The sequence below is a fragment of the Pantherophis guttatus genome, chromosome 2, assembly GCF_059756535.1.
Source record: "Pantherophis guttatus breed Tessera chromosome 2, ASM5975653v1, whole genome shotgun sequence".
NCBI lineage: Eukaryota > Metazoa > Chordata > Lepidosauria > Squamata > Colubridae > Pantherophis > Pantherophis guttatus.
The window spans coordinates 2521635-2538998 of NC_142064.1; the positions used below are offsets into that span (position 1 = coordinate 2521635).

Sequence of the window (17364 nt, forward strand, 5' to 3'; positions counted from 1 at the left end):
CCTGCTCAAGCAGGAGAACCTATACTATTTCAGATAAATTTCTCTTCTTAAAAACCTCCAGTGATGAAGCCCCCACAACTTCTGGTGGCAAGCTGTTCCCCTGCTTAATTGCCCTCACTGTCAGGAAATTTCTCCTTAATTCCAGGTTGCTTCTCTCCTTGAGTAGTTTCCATCTGTGCTTTCTTGTCCTGCCTACTCTAAAGAACAGGGTCAAATTATCATTTTGGGGTAGAGTAGGGGGCAGGAGAGGAAACACAGCTGGCCGAGGCTAAGCTGGACTTCAGTAATATTTAGAGAATCACGATCCCGTCTGTGTTCCAGGGTGTTTCAAATTAATTCTTGGCATGCTGCCTTTTTCCTCCTCCCTCCCGCTTTGTTTTCGCGTTCTTCGGAAGGCTACGCAGAGTAAGAAGCAGGCCTGAATTTGCACAAATCTTCCTTACATCACATTCACAGTTGTTACTGCATGAAATCATCTCAAAGAGATTGAGTCATTTCTTCCTTGTCCATATTTGGAACCGTAGTCCGTTCCCCCCCCCCCCCCGCTTTCGGTTTCGAGTCTGTTTTATTTTCAGTATCTCAGCTCCGACTCTTAATTCCAACATTGGGATTTCCAAAATAGAAAATGGGAAAAAAAGGGAGGGGCACGCTGCCAAGTATTTAATAAACAATGACTCGACTGGTAGCAGTTTGTTTTAAGAAGAAAACATCAAATAAAGGGGGAATAAAAGGAAGAGCGTTGGAAACAAACCAAGGAAGTCCGGTGTTAACAGAATAATAGGATTAGGTGGGACCTTGGAGGTCTTCTAGTCCAACCCCCTGCTCAGGCAGGAAACCCTATAATCCTACCACATCTGTTAATACTACGTGGTATGAATTATTGGAAGAGGCCAACTTTTACAGAAGGTAAATGACTGATCTATATAAAGTCAAGCTATAGATTTTGGAATTAGGCAAATTTTGCTCCTGTTTGCCTCTTATGAGTTGGTTGGTTGCAGATGTTTAATAGACTGCAATTGGCCCTTTTATGTGCCAATTGAGTCCTTTCCAAGCATAGGGGAGTTGTTTGGTGCCATTAAAAGTATCGTCGATTTTCCTATTTTAGCCATGGCCAAGCCTTCTTGTTTTCTGCTCGGCCCAGTTTTATTGAGGTCTGAAAAAAAGGTTTCTTGTGGCAGAGTTAAGCGGGGCGGATTAATTGCATCGGGGCCTGGATCCCGTGTCATGAAGAGCTTTAAAAGGTGATTCCCCAACACCTGGAAAGGCACCTGGAAACAAACTGGCAAACCCTCGCAGCTCACCCCACAGTGGTGTGACACTGTGCCCCAATGTAATTCCTACCCGTTACCCTTGCTCTGGTCCAACAGACCTTCTTCAGACCTCAACGATCCTCTTTTAACGACCCCATAATCCCTTGCGGGGTGGAGTGTGGAAAATTGAATGGAGCTGAGTGTTTACTGGCCGGATGCCCTTCCTGTCGCCAATGCGGAGTTTTGTTCGGCAGATACATTCTCAGTGTGCCCAGAGAGAGAAATATCTTCTGCAGACCTCAATAAGATGGTTAAAATAGCTTCTCGAAATATAAAATACAAAGGAAAATAAAAAAAATAAGGGGAAACTAGAGATAATGATAAATAATGGGGAAACTAGCATTGGATTCCGATACTTTTTAACACAGAGGAAGATTACAAACTTACAGCCTCCACGTTTTACTCTTTTACACATTCCCTTTTTCCTTCCCCTGGTTTCCCAGAGTTTTTATTCCCCTTTATATTTTGGTAAACTGATAACAATTTGAAAAGCCAACATAAAAGGGTTAAAATAAAATTAGGCCGAGCAGATAACAAGACGACCTGGCGATGGTTAAAAGAAGCAAAAATTGGGCCAGTCCAGGACGGTCTTGTATGGCCGCGTTCTGTACCAGTGGTCGCTTCCGAATGCTCTTCAAGGGCAGCCCCATGGAGAGCGCATTGCAGTAATCCAGCTGGGAGATGACGAATGCAGAAGTGATGTTATCTCACTTCCCCCGCTTAGAGAGCAGATCGATGACATTAAACCACGAAAGGTGATCGTGTGACACACACACACACACACACACACACACACACACACCGGGACACAGCAACCGTCATAAATGTGAGTCAGTTGCCAAGCATCCAAATGTAAATGACGCAACCATGGGGACGCTGCAACCGTCGTAAGTGTGAAAAACGGTCGTAAGTCCCTTTTTTCAGTGCCGTTGTAATTTGGAACGGCCATTAAGTAGGAGCCTGAGTGGCATAGGAGGCTAATGCCTCCTACTAAGGCAGCATTTAACATCCAGCTGCCTGCAATTATTGCGAGTTCAATTCTCCCCAGGCTCAAGGTCGACTCAGCCTTCCATCCTTTCTAAGGTGGGTAAAATGAGGACCCGGTTTGTGGGGGCAATAAGCTGACTTTGTATAAAATATACAAAAGTATGAAGGCTATTGCTTCACGCATTGTAAGCCGCCCTGAGTCTCCAGAGAAGGGCGGCATAAAAATAAATAAATAAATAAATAAATAAATAAATAAATAAATAAATAAATAAATAAATAAATAACCCGTTGTAAGTCAAAATCTACCTACGTATTGCAAGACTCAGCATAGAACTAGCAGTGTTGGTTATTGGGGGATGGGGGTCTTTTGGGGTGGGAGGAGGGGGTAGGAAATATCATTTTGGGAGCTGGAAGAGACAGAATGAGGTCCCATCTCAGCTACAAGCATCGAAGCCCCACCAGCCCCACCAAAAGGGGGAAAACTCCATGGAAGTTGAAATTGAAAACTGAAACTGAAAGCAGGGGAATTCGAGAGAGAAATGATAAAAAGGAACATGGGCTACCAAGAGCATAAAGGGAGGGATGCCAGAGCCCTTCGCTTCAGTGCTGCTGGAGGACAGAGGGGAATCCATGGCAGAACCCAGAGCTGGGACCTCGTCGTATCCTTCCATGCCACCCAAAAAGATTCCGGTGCCCATGGGGCTGCTCTGCCTGGTGCTCCTGCTGACTGTTCCAGCCTCAGGATCGAACTGCAACCTTCTGAAACTGCAACAGCGAAGACTGAACTGGCAAAGCGTGGAGCTGCTGAAAGGGATGAAGGCGAGGCTTCCCGCACAGTGTCTGCGGAAGATGCCAGCGTTCAGTTTCCCCATTCAACTCCTCAGGATACGACAGCCACAAGCTGCCACCAAAGCCGTCCTGGAGATGCTTCAGAGATTCCTGCATCTCCTCAAGAATGATCATCTTTGGGTCACCTGGGAGACCACCTTGCGAAAAAGGTCAGTCCGTTTTTTCTTTCTCCGTGTGTATATCTCTGTGCAGGTAGTCCTCGATTTACAACAGTCAATGGGGAAGCCCGATACACTTAACAACCATGTTGCTAACTTAACAGCTGCAAGTCATTTACTTAAGAAGAAAGGAAAGCAAGAAAGGTCATAAAATGGGGGCAAAACTCACTTAACAAATGTTTCAGCTACATAAATTTTGGGCTCGGTTGAGGTCGTAAGTTGAGGGCTACCTGTGGTAGGATGGGATCCAAGCAGGGAGACAAAATGGTTGAGGAAAAGTAATTAATTTTTTTCCTCTCAAACACTGCTGTTTTGTCCCAAAGGTGTTTTTTTAAAAGGCAACTGGACATTGTTAAATAAATAATTTATTAGTAAGTAATTACTATTCATTATCTATTAGATTAGATTAGATTAGATTAGATTAGATTAGATTAGATTAGATTAGATTAGATTAGATTAGATAGAGGATGGATGATATAGATAGATGATAGATAGATAGATAGATAGATAGATAGATAGATAGATAGATAGATAGATAGATAGATAGATAGATAGATAGAGGAATTTGCAGCCATCTGAAAGCACTGGAAAATATTCTGATTTAATTTATTTTTAAACTCTATCCTGCTTTACCCCTCCAGGAGCTCAAAGCAGTTAATGCAATATCAGGGATTTTCAATTCAATTGTATATAGAATGTGACAGATGTTTGTTTGTGTTTTATTTTGTATGGTTATAATGTACACTGAAGATGGCATTTAATTTCATTGTACGAGGTGCAAGTAAACTAACTAACTAAGAATACTTAGTTTTCCAATTTTTTTCCCAACAACATCCCTGTGAGGTAGCTCCCAAAAAGGTGCTTTTCCCAAAGGCAACTGGACTTTCCTGGGCTTTTTTCTTTGAAAACATTTTGCTTCTCATCCGAAAAGTTTCTTCAGTTCAGTACTTCAGAACTGAGGAAGCTTCTTGGATGAGAAGTGAAATGTTTTCAAAGAAATCCCTCTCAATGGTGTTTTTTTCAAAAGGCAAGTGGACTTTGTTTTGCTTTGAAGACGTTTTGCTTCTCATCCAAGGAGCTTCTTCAGTTCTGGCTTCAGTTCTGTGGCTCTTCTTCCAGCTGAGTCAGAACTGAGGAAGCTTCTCGGATGAAAAGTGAAACGTCTTCGAGGAAAAACCAAGGGTGCTTTTTTCAAAAGGAAACTGAACTTTGTTTTGCCTTGAAGACGTTTTGCTTCTCATCCAAGAAGCTTCTTCAGTTCTGGCTTCAATTCTGTGGCTCTTCTTCCAGCTGAGTCAGAACTGAGGAAGCTTCTTGGATGAAAAGTGAAACATCTTCGAGGAAAAACCAAGGGTGCTTTTTTCGAAAGGAAACTGAACTTTGTTTTGCCTTGAAGACGTTTTGCTTCTCATCCAAGGAGCTTCTTCAGTTCTGGCTTCAATTCTGGCACTTCTTCCAGCTGAGTCAGAACTGAGGAAGCTTCTCGGATGAAAAGTGAAACGTCTTCGAGGAAAAACCAAGGATGCTTTTTTCAAAAGGAAACTGGACTTTGTTTTGCCTTGAAGACGTTTTGCTTCTCATCCAAGGAGCTTCTTCAGTTCTGGCTTCAATTCTGGCACTTCTTCCAGCTGAGTCAGAACTGAAGAAGCTTCTCGGATGAGAAGCGAAACATCTTCGAGGAAAAAGAAAGTCCAGTTGCCTTTTGAAAAAAATACATTTGGAACAACTGTGATCCGGATGACTGAGAAATCTCTAAGAGACAATCTCTTACTGTTTCGTGATTCTAGGCTCCTCGAAAAGCTGCACGCGCAAACTCAGAGGGTCCAGAGGTGCCTCGAAGAAAGAAAACCGAAGCTGGGAAAAAGCCAGAAGGAATGGATGCACAAACTGCAACTGATGAAGTATTTCCGCAGCATCAGGAATTACCTTGAGGAGAAGGGACTTGACAGGTGCACCCAAGAGTTTGTAAGACATGAGATCCAGGTGGATTTCATGTATCTGGACAGACTGACCGAGAGAATGGAGATCTGAAGCGCGTTTTTAATCTATTTATTTTATATATGTATTTATTGGAGCCCTGCCTTTATTTATAGATATACATATTTTTTTACAAATGATACGAATGTTGAATTTATTTATTTTATTTATTATTTATTAATTAAATTTCTATACTGCCCTTCTCCAAATAGGACTCAGGGCGGTGCACAGCCGAGGTAAAAACAGAGCATACAAAATTTAAAAACAGTATTAAAATAATTAAATATTTTGGCCGTAAATTAAAACAACCCAATTTAAAATCAATTTAAAATTTAACTCAAGCCAGCCCAGCTAGTTGAAATAAATAGGTTTTCAGGGCCCGACGAAAAATCTGGAGGTCTGTTATTGTACGTAACTCTGGGGGAAGGTTGTTCCAGAGGGTGGGCGCCGTCACAGAGAAGGCTCTCCCCTGGGGGTCGCCAGCCGACATTGTCTGGCGGACGGCACCCTGAGGAGGCCCACTCTGTGCGAGCGTACTGGCCGGTGGGAGGCTATTGGTGGCAGAAGGCGGTCTCGTAAGTACCCCGGCCCTAAGCCATGGAGCGCTTTAAAGGTGGTCACCAACACCTTGAAGCGCACCCGGAAGACCACCGGAAGCCAGTGCAGCTCGCGCAGGAGAGGTGTCACATGGGAGCGCCTCGTCGCCCCCATAATCCCCCGCGCGGCCGCGTTCTGGACCAGCTGGAGCCTCCGGGTGCACCCCAAGGGGAGCCCCATGTAGAGAGCATTGCAGTAGTCCAGACGGGAAGTGACGAGTGCCTGAGTGACTGTGCGTAGAGAGTCCCGATCTAGAAAGGGGCGTAACTGGCGTATCAGGCGAATTAAACGTTTCATTCAATGAAAGGTCAAATTAAGAGTCATTTTAATGTGGGAGCCACAAGGAAATATTAAGGTTTGATTTTGAACCAAAGCTGGACCCACTGGACTTTTTCAATAGTTTTTACGTGTTCTGTTATTTATTTAATTATTTTGCAATGCTACATTTTGAAATAAAAGTGTGCTTTTTTTTAAAAAAAAAGAAAAGAAACTATGGGTAGTCTTTGACTTACGATGACGTAGCACCGTTCATTTAGTGACCGTTCGATGTTACAACCCTGAAAAAAGTGACTTATGACCATTTTCCCCACTTACGACCGTTGCAGCATCCGCATAGTCACATGATCAAAATTCAGACACTCGGCAACTGACTCATACTTAGGATGTTTGCAGTGTCCCGGGGTCACGTGATCCCCATTTGTGATCTTGTAATACGCAAAGTCAATGGAGAAACCGGATTCACTTCACAACTATGTTATTAATTTAACAACTGCGGTGACTCAGTTAACAACTGTGGCTAGAAAGGGCGTAAATTGGGGCCAAACTCACTTAACAAATGTCTCACGTAGCAACCTGAATTTTGGGGTCAATTGTGGTCGTAAGTGGAGGACTACCTGTATATAGGAGTGCAGGCAGGTTTCATCCCAATAGTTTGTCTCTGAGTCTCTTCTCTTTGCCTTTGGAGCAGAGGTTCCATGCTTACCTTTTAGGTGGAATTTTGGCCCTGCATTATATCCATTTATTTGCTTCTTGGTTCGTATCCTGCCTTTATTATTTTCACTCGAGGCAGTGAACATATCCGACACACCTTCTTGCTCCTATTTTCCCAACAACAACAACAACCCTGTGAGGTGAGCTGGACTGAAAGAGATTGACTGGACCAAAGGCAATCAGCTGGCTTTCACACCTAAGGCGGGACTAGAACTCTGCATCTCCTGGTGATTGGCCCAAAATCACCCAGTCAGCTCTCATGCCTAAAGCGGGATTAGAACTCACTGTTTCCTGCTGATTGGCCCGACATCACTGGGCTGGCTTTCAGTTCTAAGGCGGGACTAGAACTGGTGATTGGCCCAAAATCATCCCGTCAACTCTCATAACTAAGGCGGGACTAGAACTCACCGCCTCCTGCTGATTGGCTCAAAGTCACCAAATCTGCTCTCATGCCTGAGGCAGGACTGGAACTCACAGTCTCCTGGTGATTGGCCCATAAGTCACCCAGCTAGTTTTCATAGATAAGGCAGGACTAGAACTCACTGACTCCCGTTCTCTAGCCTAGCATAGATGGCCGCCCAGTCTCTTCTTGAAAGCCTCCAGTGATGAAGCTCCCACAACTTCCGAAGGCAACTTCTGTTCCATGGGTTGACTGTTCTCACTGTCAGGAAATTTCTCCTTATTTCCAGGTTGAATCTCTCCTTGATCAGTTTCCATCTATTCTTTCTTGTTCGGCCTTCTGGTGCTTTGGAAAATAGCTTGACCCTCTCCTCTCTGTGGCAGCCCCTCAAATACTGAGAGGACTGCTATTGTGTCTCTTTGTTATATTAATATAATGAAGAACAGTTGCTAGAATTGGGTATGTCTAGTTTAACGAAGAGAAGGACTAGGGGAGACATGATAGCAGTGTTCCAATATCTCAGGGGTTGCCACGAAGAAGAGGGAGTCAAGCTATTCTCCAAAGCACCTGAAGGCAGAAGAAGCAATGGGTGGAAACTAATCAAGGAGAGAAGCAACCTAGAATTTTCTTGACAATTAGAAGAATTAATCAGTGGAACAGAAGTTGCCTTCAGAAGTTGTGGGTGCTCCGTCACTGGAGGTTCTTAAAAAAGAAATTGGATAATCATTTGTCTGAAATGGTATAGGGCAGTGATGGCTAACCTTTTTGCCGTTGCGTGCCAAAAGCAGAGGAGTGCAAGGGGGTCGCGCGTGCCCACGTCCATAATTCAATCTGTTCCCCCCTCCCCCGCTTTTGGCACGTGATGGCATGGTGGGTCCGGTAGGTCCATTTTTTCGCCCTCCCCAGGCTCCAGAGACTTTCTTGGAGCCTGGGGAGGGCGAAAATGGCCTCCCCACCTCCCCCGGAAGGCCCTCCGGAGGACGGAGCCCATTTCTCGACTTCCGGTGGGCCCGGAAGGCCCGAAAATCAGCTGGCCAGCGTGCGCATGTGTGCCGGAGCTGAGCTCACGTGCCACCTGTGGCACACGTGCCATAGGTTCACCATCAATGGTATAGGGTCTCCTGCACAAACAGGGGTTGGACTAGAAGACCTCCAAGGTCCCTTCCAAGTCTTGTTATCCTTTTATAAATGAGGAAGGAAAACTGTTGAGTAAATGCTTCCTTGTACAAAGGCTGCTATCAGAATGAATGCACCCGGCTGAAGCAACTCTGAGCATGCAACTGTGTGATGCAACAGTTTTCCTTTATCCAGGGTTTTGGTGAGAAGGAAAAACTCATACGTAAAGTTCAAGAGAAAGTTGCCATGCAGCGTGAAAAGAAATCTTGCAACCATGACTGCCTCCCTCGACAATTTGTAAGCTTTTATTGAAAACAATGAGAATTGCAAAGGCTGGAAACCTACCCTTTACGTTTTGCAACTGAAGACACAGGATTGCTGAAACTTAGATGCCACTTTCCATATACAATTATATATTTAAAGACTCCGTAAAGTGAGAAAATTTAAAAAAAGGGTTACTTACCACAGGCAGCCTGGATTGGAGCATCTGAAGATCATCATAACCGTATATCTGCTTAAAGACAGGAAAAGTACACATGCAAACATCACAAGATTGATGTTTCCCTCCACAAATCCCACTCTCTTCTAGCACTGATGACGTTACCTAGCTGGGTAATGAAATGTCTGCAACAAAACAACCAAGAACAGAGAGCACCAAGGACCCCACAGTCCTCCTCCTCCTCCTCTCCCCTTCTAGCACTGAAGATGTTACCTAGCTGGGTCATGAAACATTTGCAAGAAAATAACCAAACTCAGACAGCACCAAAGACCCCACAGTTCTCCTCCCACCTCCTCTCCCTCCCTCTTCCTTTTCCTCCTCCACTCCACAAACCCCACTCCCTTCTAGCACTGACGACGTTACCTAGTTGGCTAATTAAATGTCTACAAGGAAACAACCAAGCTCAGAGATCACCCAGAGCCCCACTGCAAATCAAATAAATTCTGAGTCAGCCTTGGGCTGCCCAAGAAGGTTCAGGTCAGGGATTACTTGTGAACGGAGGGCTTCCTCTTCCTTGCTTGTTTCCTGAACTCTATAGGGGCCCATAGTGTACGACCCATAGACAGGATTGTAACTGCCCTACCTGTCTCCAGATTCAACTGAGTGGTCAGGAAAGGACAGGGCCCAGGCTGACCCACCACCTCCACCCCAGAGCCCTCCCCATAACCAGCTGCTCAACACCTCCCCATAACCAGCGGCAGGGCAAGACAAGGGAGGGAAGGAGGCACAAGGAAATAGCTTACTGGGTAGGCAGGCAGGAGTCCTCCAGGTCCGACAAAATACTGGTTATGCAACAGGGGTGGCACACCTTGGGGAAGGTTGGGGGGCGCTTTGGCTGCAAATCAAAAGAAACACTTTTAAAACAAAACACCTCCTTAGCAAATGGGGAAAGAAGAGGACAGACGGCTTCGAATTGGGGCATTTCGAGAAAGCTGGGAGTCACTTCCGATCGCGACAGACGAAGAGGCAATGAAGAAGAGGCTGCAGTAAGCAAGAAGAAGAGACCCAGTGGATCACCTTGGTTCTGAGACCCCTGTCCAACCCGATCCCCTCCCTCCCTCCCTCCCTCCCTGCTGCCTTCCGTTTTGCTGTCTCTGTTCAACTGGAAGCCTCCTCAGATCACCGCAGACCATTCTGAGAGCCACTGAGAAGTTCTTGACTTAACACAACACCCTGTAGGGGGAATCTCATTGGTTACGTAATGGGAGATCTTTTTTTTTTTTTTGACCCTCAAATGAAGCAGATGGCAGGGAGTCCTCGACTTACGACTACAACTGAGCCCAAAATCTTCATTGTTAAACAAGACGGGGGAGCTTTGCCCCATTTTCCAGCCTGTCTTGCCAGAATCGTTAACTGAATCACTGCAGTGACTCAGTCGCTTAAGAGAATCTGGCTTCCCCAGATTGTTTGTCAGGTCGCTAAACGTGAATCAAGTGACACACACACACACACCAGGACAAGGCAACCATCATAAATGTGAGTCAGTTGCCAAGCACCTGAATTTTGATCACTTGGCCACAGGGATGTTGCAATGGTCGAAAGTGTGAAAAGCAGTCTTAAGTCACTTTTTTTCAGTGCCATTGTAACTTTGGTCACTAAATGAATGTTTGTTAAGTTGAGGACTTCCTGTATTTTCAAACTCACAAAGAATATAACTTCCACCTGGCGCCTTCAGCACTATCAAAAATCATATGTTTGTGGAGGCTTCTGTCATTAAATTTATAGCTAACAATGATGGATTGGATCAGGCTCTGGGAAATCTGTTTATTATTATTCAATTTGTGCACTGTCCGATTCCCAACAATTCTGGGTTGTTCACAAGAGAAAGTGAGACTTAAAATGGTAAAAACGGAATGACAGTACTAGTAGCAGTAACGATGGCAAAACAGGGCCGCGACAGACGCACAACTTGGTTCTAAAAAGGGGGTGAACCCATCCTAGTTAAAGGCCAGGGATGCCATTCCAGAGGGCAGGCAGAAATTTCCCGACAGTGAGAACAATTAGCCAGTGGAACAGCTTGCCACCAGAAGTTTTGGTTGCTCCATCACTGGAGGTTTTTAAGAAGAGATTGGACAACCATTTGCCTCAAGTGGTTCTCCTGTCTGAGCAAAGGGTTGGACTAGAAGACCTCCAAGGTCCCTTCCAACTCTGTTATTCTGTTAATCAGTGCATCACCCTGCCTCCAGAAGTTGTGAGTCCTCAATCACTGGAGGTTTTCAAGAAGAGATTGGACAACCATTTGTCTCAACTGGTATAGGGATTCCTGCTTGAGCAGGGGGTTGGACTAGAAGGCCTCCAAGTTCCCTTACAACTCTGATATTCTGTTATTCTATAGCGGCTTCCTCAAGGACGTTTCCTTGTAAGGGTATATAGACCCAAGAAGAGAATTTGCAAGAATTTGCATTCTCTTTCCTTCTTGTGCCATTGTGCCCTGAACCACTAAAGCTTCTAGGTGGATTTCAAGGGCAGCCCCATGTAGACTGTGTTGTAAAAGTCAAGCCATGAACTGACCAGGATATGAGTTACTGCCTGGAAAACCTCCCAATTGAGAGAGGGGCACAACTGCCATACCAGATAAAGACCTGAGCGCAGGTCTCCTTGGCCACAGCTGCCACCTGCTGATTTAGCACCTGTGAGTCCAGGAAGAACCCCAGATTACGAGCCATGAGGAAGTGCGATAGGTAGTCCTCGACTTACAACCGGAATTGAGCCCAAAAGTTAGGTTGCTAAGTGAGACAGGAATTATGGGAACTTTGCCTCATTGTACGACCTTTCTTGCCACAGTTGTTAAGTGAATCACTGCAGTTGTTAAGTTAGTCACAGGCTGTTAAGTGACTCGGGCTTCCCCTTTGACTTGGCTTGTTAGAAGGTCACGAAAAGGGGATCACAGGACCCCGGAATAAGCAACTGTCGTAAGTACATGCCAGTTGCCAAGCCTCTGAATTTTGATCACGTGACTGTGGAGATGCTGCAATGGTCCTAAGTGTGAAAAATGGTCATAAGACACTTTTCCAGTGCTGTTGTAACCTTGAATGGTCACTAAATGAATGGCTGTAAATCGAGGACTACCTGTATTCCATCCAAGGTCAGAGATAGAATATCTCCAGTCCTGGTTGGCCCAAGCATCCAAAAGGTAGGTTTGAGTTGGAGATGGTTCCTCCCGTTACAAAAATCGCAGAGTCTCCAACCACTGAGACAGAAACCTGACAGAATTATCTGGCTGACTCGGGGATCAAAATATATAATTAGGTATCATCGGCATACTGATAATACTGAAACCCAAATCGATGGATGACGTCACCCAAAGGTTTCATGTCTGTGGAGATTCTCCGTCATCCAAGTTATGGTTGTCCCAAAGGGGCTTTTTCAAAAGGCGACTGGACTGTGTTTTGACTTTAGGAGGGAGGGAGGGAGGGAGGGAGGGAGGGAGGGAGGGAGGGAAGGAAGGAAGGAAGGAAGGAAGGAAGGAAGGAAGGAAGGAAGGAAGGAAGGAAGGAAGGAAGGAAGGAAGGAAGGAAGGAGCTTTTTCAAAAGGCAACCGGACTTCCCTTGTTTTTCCTTGAAGACATCTGGCTTCTCATCTAAGAAGCTTCTTCAGTTTTTGGATGAAATGTAAAAGGTTCTTGGATGAGAAGCAAAATGTTAGGAGGGAGGGAGGGAGGGAGGGAGGGAGGGAGGGAGGGAGGGAGGGAAGGAAGGAAGGAAGGAAGGAAGGAAGGAAGGAAGGAAGGAAGGAAGGAAGAAAAAAGAGAGAAAGGAAGGAAGGAAGGAAGAAAGGAAGGAAGGAAGAAGGAAGGAAGGAAGGAAAGAAGAAAGGAAGAAAGGAAGAAAGAAAGAAAGAAAGAAAGAAAGAAAGAAAGAAAGAAAGAAAGAAAGAAAGAAAGAAAGAAAGAAAGAAAGAAAGAAAGAAAGAAAGAAAGAAAGAAAGAAAGAAAGAAAAAAAAGTCCAGTTGCCTTTTGGAAAAAGTACCTTTGGGCCAATGATTCCATGCATACATTGAATCAGAGTGGGGAAAAGAGCAGGTCCCTGTAGCACCCCACAGAGGAGGGGGCCTAGGGAACAATCTCTCCATCATCCAAGCCCCCCCCCAGCCCCCACTGCAGAGCCATCTCCAGTCCCAGAGCTCAGGATACCGTGATGAATGGTCTCCAATGCTACTGAGAAGTCAAGGAAAACCAAGAGAGATGCCCCATGCCTGTCCCGGCTCTGCCAAGGTCATCAACGAGCATGACCAAGGCGGTCCTAGCGAACCTGAAACAGTATTAAAATACGGTTTAAGAGAAAACCAAAAACTAGAAAAATCTCATTGAAATTTAGACGACTGGGAGTACAGGCAATCCTCGACTTACCACCGCAAGTGAGCCCAAACTTTCTGTTGCTTTGTGAGACAGTTGCTAAGCAAGTGCTGCCCCATTTTACAATCTTTTTTGGCACAGCTCTTAAGTGGATCCCTGCAGTCATTAAGTGAATTTGGTTTCCCTTATTGACTTTGCTTGTCAGCAGGTCGCAAAAGGGGATCACGTGACCCTGGGGGACTGCAGCCGTCATAAATACGAAGCAGTTGCCGAGCGTCCAAATTTTGATCGTGTGCCAATGGGGTCGCTAAAAATGGTGGCTAAGTGTGAAAAACTTTCCTAACTCGTTTTTGTCCAGTGCCATTGTTAACTTTGAACTGTCGCTAAACGGACGGTTGTAACTTGAGGACTACCTGTACTGTATTAAGTGAAAAGGATGAAAATCAAGAGAGGCAGCAGGATCTTGCTGAAAACAAAGTCCACCCTGTGAAAATTGAAAAAAACAAAGCAATTATTTCTGCAAAAGGCTGCCAGAACTTCCTGTGAAAGGTAAAAGATTTTGCAAAACAACCTTCTCTTGATTTTTGATGGCAAAATTGATGCTGAAAAACCTCTAAACCTCAACCTTCATCAATCTTTGGAGCTGAATTTGAATTCAGCTGAATTCGAATTCAGGGCTTCCCACGCCGAAGGGGAGCCAGATGTACCCTAATTCAGACTGACATCTTCCGGAAGAAATCCTACACAGGTAGTCCTCGATTTACGACCACAATTGAGCCCAAAATTTCTGTTGCTAAGTGGAGGCGGTGGTTAAGTGAGTTTTGCCCCATTTTATGACCTTTCTTGCCCCGGTTGTTAAGTGAATCCCTGCAATTGATAAGTTAATAACCCGGTAGTTACATGTTGTCACATGACCTTGGGACACTGCAACTGTCATAAGTACATGCCAGTTGCCAAGCATTTGAATTTTGATTACATGGCCATGAGGATGCTGCAAAGGTTGTTAACTGTAAAAAACACTCGCAAGTCACATTTTTCAATGCTGTTGTAACTTTGAACGGTCACTAAAGGTTGTAAGTCGAGGACTACCTGTACCGGACGTTCTAGCCCCAATAACTTCTGCATGGACGTCATCCTAATTTCCATGATTAATTATTATTTTTTGAATAATTGGAAATTGTCTTAGCAAGAGAAAGGGGGATAATACGGATTCCATTCTACTTTCTCACAATTGCAAGGCTACACTTCTTCTTTGCAGTTGCAGCTACTTTACCCTGAATATGTAGGAATTTCACATATCTCCACGCGTTAAAAAGCCAGGCATTTTTTTTTTATTTTGTAGGCCGTGCGCAAAGCGTGCTTTTTTTAAAAAAGCCAGTCTTTTAAGAAAAGGCATCCTGTTTTTTTCAATGCTCAAGGGGTCTCTCATGGATGAATGCACCCGCAGGCTCAAATCCTCTCTTGCTACAGCCATGCGATCGGTTAAGATTGCGAACCTGAAGACACTAAGGGAGCGGCCCGGCTGGTGGGAATTGGCAGAGAGACGCTGGTCGCATTCAGGCCGAGGCTGTGGGTCGTGCTGGCCAGGCTGGTGGCCGAAGAGGTTGTAGCCAGGGTTGCGGCAACTGAGTAAGTGTTGGAGGGTGGGAGCGCGGTGGCGTTCTCGACGCTGTTGTGCTGGAAAGGAAAAAAGAGGCGGCATGAGGTTAAAAAACAGAACCAAGGAGATTCCTCACCAAATGTAAACTTCATTAACAAATGACATACAAGGGGGGGTTCCTTGATGATCTCTGAGCTTGGTTGTTTTCTTGCAGACGTTTCATGACCCAACTAGGTAACGTCATCAGTGCTGAAAGGAAGGGGTTGTGTTCTCTGTTTATGTCCCAAAGGTGCTTTTTCAGGAGGCAACTGGACTTTCTTGTTTTTCTTCGAAGGCGTTTCGCTTCTCGTTGCAAGATTCTTCTTCTGCTCTGACTGAAAGTCCAGTTGCCTCCTGAAAAAGCACCTTTGGGACAACCATGACCTAGATGGCCGAGAATCTCTAGAACAGGGGAGTCAAACACAAGGCCTGTGGGCTGAATCCGTCCCGCAATGTGGTCGGATCCGGCTTGCAGGGCTGTCCTGGAAAATGTAAGGGGCCAGCCTGCGTTGCTTCGGGCTGGTCTACCCAATGCAAAGAGGAAACATGCCAGCAGTTTGGGGAGTGGTGTCAAGCTGGCCACGTCCCCACCTGGAGGTCAACCACAGCCCTGATGTGGCCCTCAATGAAATTGAGTTTGTCAGCCCAGCTCTACAGGCTCTCTGTTTATATACAAGTGCTTTGGATAAATGGCTGTCCAGTCCCTTCTTAAAAACCTCCAGTTGCCCCCTGCCCACAGCAGACATTTGGTGCCCATTGAGAAGGACTGGGCCAACCTATCTACAAGACAAAAGACATTCATCTCCTGGGTGATGGGATTAAGACATGACCCTCCAGCACATAATAGGATTATCTAGTAGCAGGCCTCACTGCAAATCTCCAAAGGACATTGCATCAGAATCCAAACTTCAACCAAACTTTTCTCAGACAAACATGACCCCACATGGCCCCATGGGATTCTGACTACAGCCAATAGAATACATGCCCTTGCCACAGGAACAGAAAGCTCAAGGGCAAGGCCCAAGAGAAGATATAAATAACCCTCACTCTCAACTCCATGTGTTCAGCTGCACCAGAGAACCATGTGCTTGGTGGTTCTGCTTTGCCATTAAACCATCTTTCCAATCAGCCTCCATGTTTCCAGTGTCTTTCTCCCCGCTTGGAACTGAACCAGATGGATATTTCTTCCAACACACGCATCAAGAATATCTCAGAAACCACCGACAGACTCCTACAACCACATGGAATCAGTGCAGCACACAAGCCAATTCAAGCCCTTCAAAACATCCTAAGCAGACCAAAAGACCCAACAGCCCCAGAAGCGAAAAACAGGAGTCATCTACAACATACAATGTAAGGACTGCAACAACCACAATGGAGGACAAACAGGCAGAAGGCTGGCAAAACGCATCCATGAACGCCAACTGGCAGTCGGAAGACAGGATGAAAATTCTTTAATTTCACAATATACAGACAGATTTAACCATAGTTTTAATTGGGAAAATGTGACTATCCTAGACCAGGCCAAGTCCAAAAATGCCAGGGAATGTCTAGAAGCCTGGCACTCTGACATATCAGCCATCCATAGACACAGGGACGTTAACAACATCGATAGACTATGCAGAAGAGACAATCAACCAGCCCAAAAGAGAAAAAGATTCCAGCATCTCTTCATCGATAATCGGCACCCACATCAGCATAGATTAACTCCAAGATTACCGTCAGACCAACAGTCAAGTAAATTAATCCCCCAATCAAGAAACTGTCAAAAGAGCCATCAGCAAACAGCCCAACCAAAGGACCTCTAAGACCCACACAGGCAGGCAAGATACCAGAATGTAAATTGACAGCAAACTGCATTCCCTTCGAGCACTGATGATGTTACCTAGTTGGGTAATGGAACATCTGCAAGAAAACAAGCAAGTTCAGAGAGCACCAGTGACCGCACAGTCCTCGTGCTCCTCCTCCTATCCACACATCCCGCTCCTTATTAGCATTGAAGATGTTACCTAGTTGGGTAATGAAATGTCTACAAGAAAACAAGCAAGCTCAGACAAGGACCCCTCAAAGTCATACGTTCTTCTTTTGGACCTGAAACAGACAACCGTCCGAGAGTGACAGAAAATCAGCTAAAGGTGTCTAAAAGGGGTAGATGGGAAATCGATCTCAGGGAAAATAAATGCCAATAAAGATGTTATGGCATGAGCATATTTTATGATTTGGGAGAGAAGCTGCTCTTACCTCCCATTAATTTGCTTCTAATAACTGTCGAGCCTCAGATATGAACAAGTTAAGAATAAACTACCAAGAGCTTTGGTAGTACAGTGGTCTAAAGCACCCTGTTATTAAGAACAGCTGCCTGCAATTACTGTAGGTTCGAATCTTGCCAAGGCTCAAGGTTGACTCAGCCTTCCATCCTTTCTAAGGTAGGTAAATTGAGGACCCAGTTGTGGGGGCAATAAGCTGACTTTGTATAAATATACAAAAGTATGAAGGCTATTGCTTAACCACATTGTAAGCCGCCCTGAGTCTCCAGAAAAGGGCGG

General features: G+C 45.2%; 2 protein-coding genes across 9 annotated transcripts in view; one reads left to right on the forward strand and one right to left on the reverse strand.

The window, feature by feature from the left end:
- Positions 1-17364, reverse strand: part of UBAP2 (ubiquitin associated protein 2) — a 124677-nt gene that overhangs the window by 18890 nt on the left and 88423 nt on the right. For 4 of the 8 annotated variants that reach the window (XM_087885468.1, XM_087885466.1, XM_060684428.2 and 1 more), the window contains exons 19-21: positions 14676-14856; positions 9627-9718; positions 8848-8895 (exon numbers count right to left, since the gene is read on the reverse strand). In XM_087885468.1, the coding sequence (XP_087741594.1) occupies positions 8848-8895; positions 9627-9718; positions 14676-14856 (321 nt within the window). Of the gene's footprint in view, positions 1-8847; positions 8899-9626; positions 9719-14675; positions 14857-17364 lie in introns of all 8 variants that reach the window. The other 4 variants (XM_087885467.1, XM_060684425.2, XM_060684427.2 and 1 more) reach the window with 1 other exon arrangement.
- LOC132709773 (interferon-like) lies at positions 2880-5335 on the forward strand. The gene is made up of 2 exons (XM_087888192.1): positions 2880-3338; positions 5000-5335. Exons 1-2 carry the CDS (start codon positions 2880-2882, stop codon positions 5333-5335), a joined length of 795 nt encoding a protein of 264 aa, XP_087744318.1.

Coding starts and splice junctions, on each gene's coding strand:
- LOC132709773 (XM_087888192.1), top strand. CDS start 2,880: ATGCCAGAGCCCTTCGCTTCAGTGCTGCTGGAGGACAGAGGGGAATCC. Junction 3,339..4,999: donor GTGTGTATATCTCTGTGCAG/GTAGTCCTCGAT, acceptor AAGAAAGTCCAG/TTGCCTTTTGAAAAAAATAC.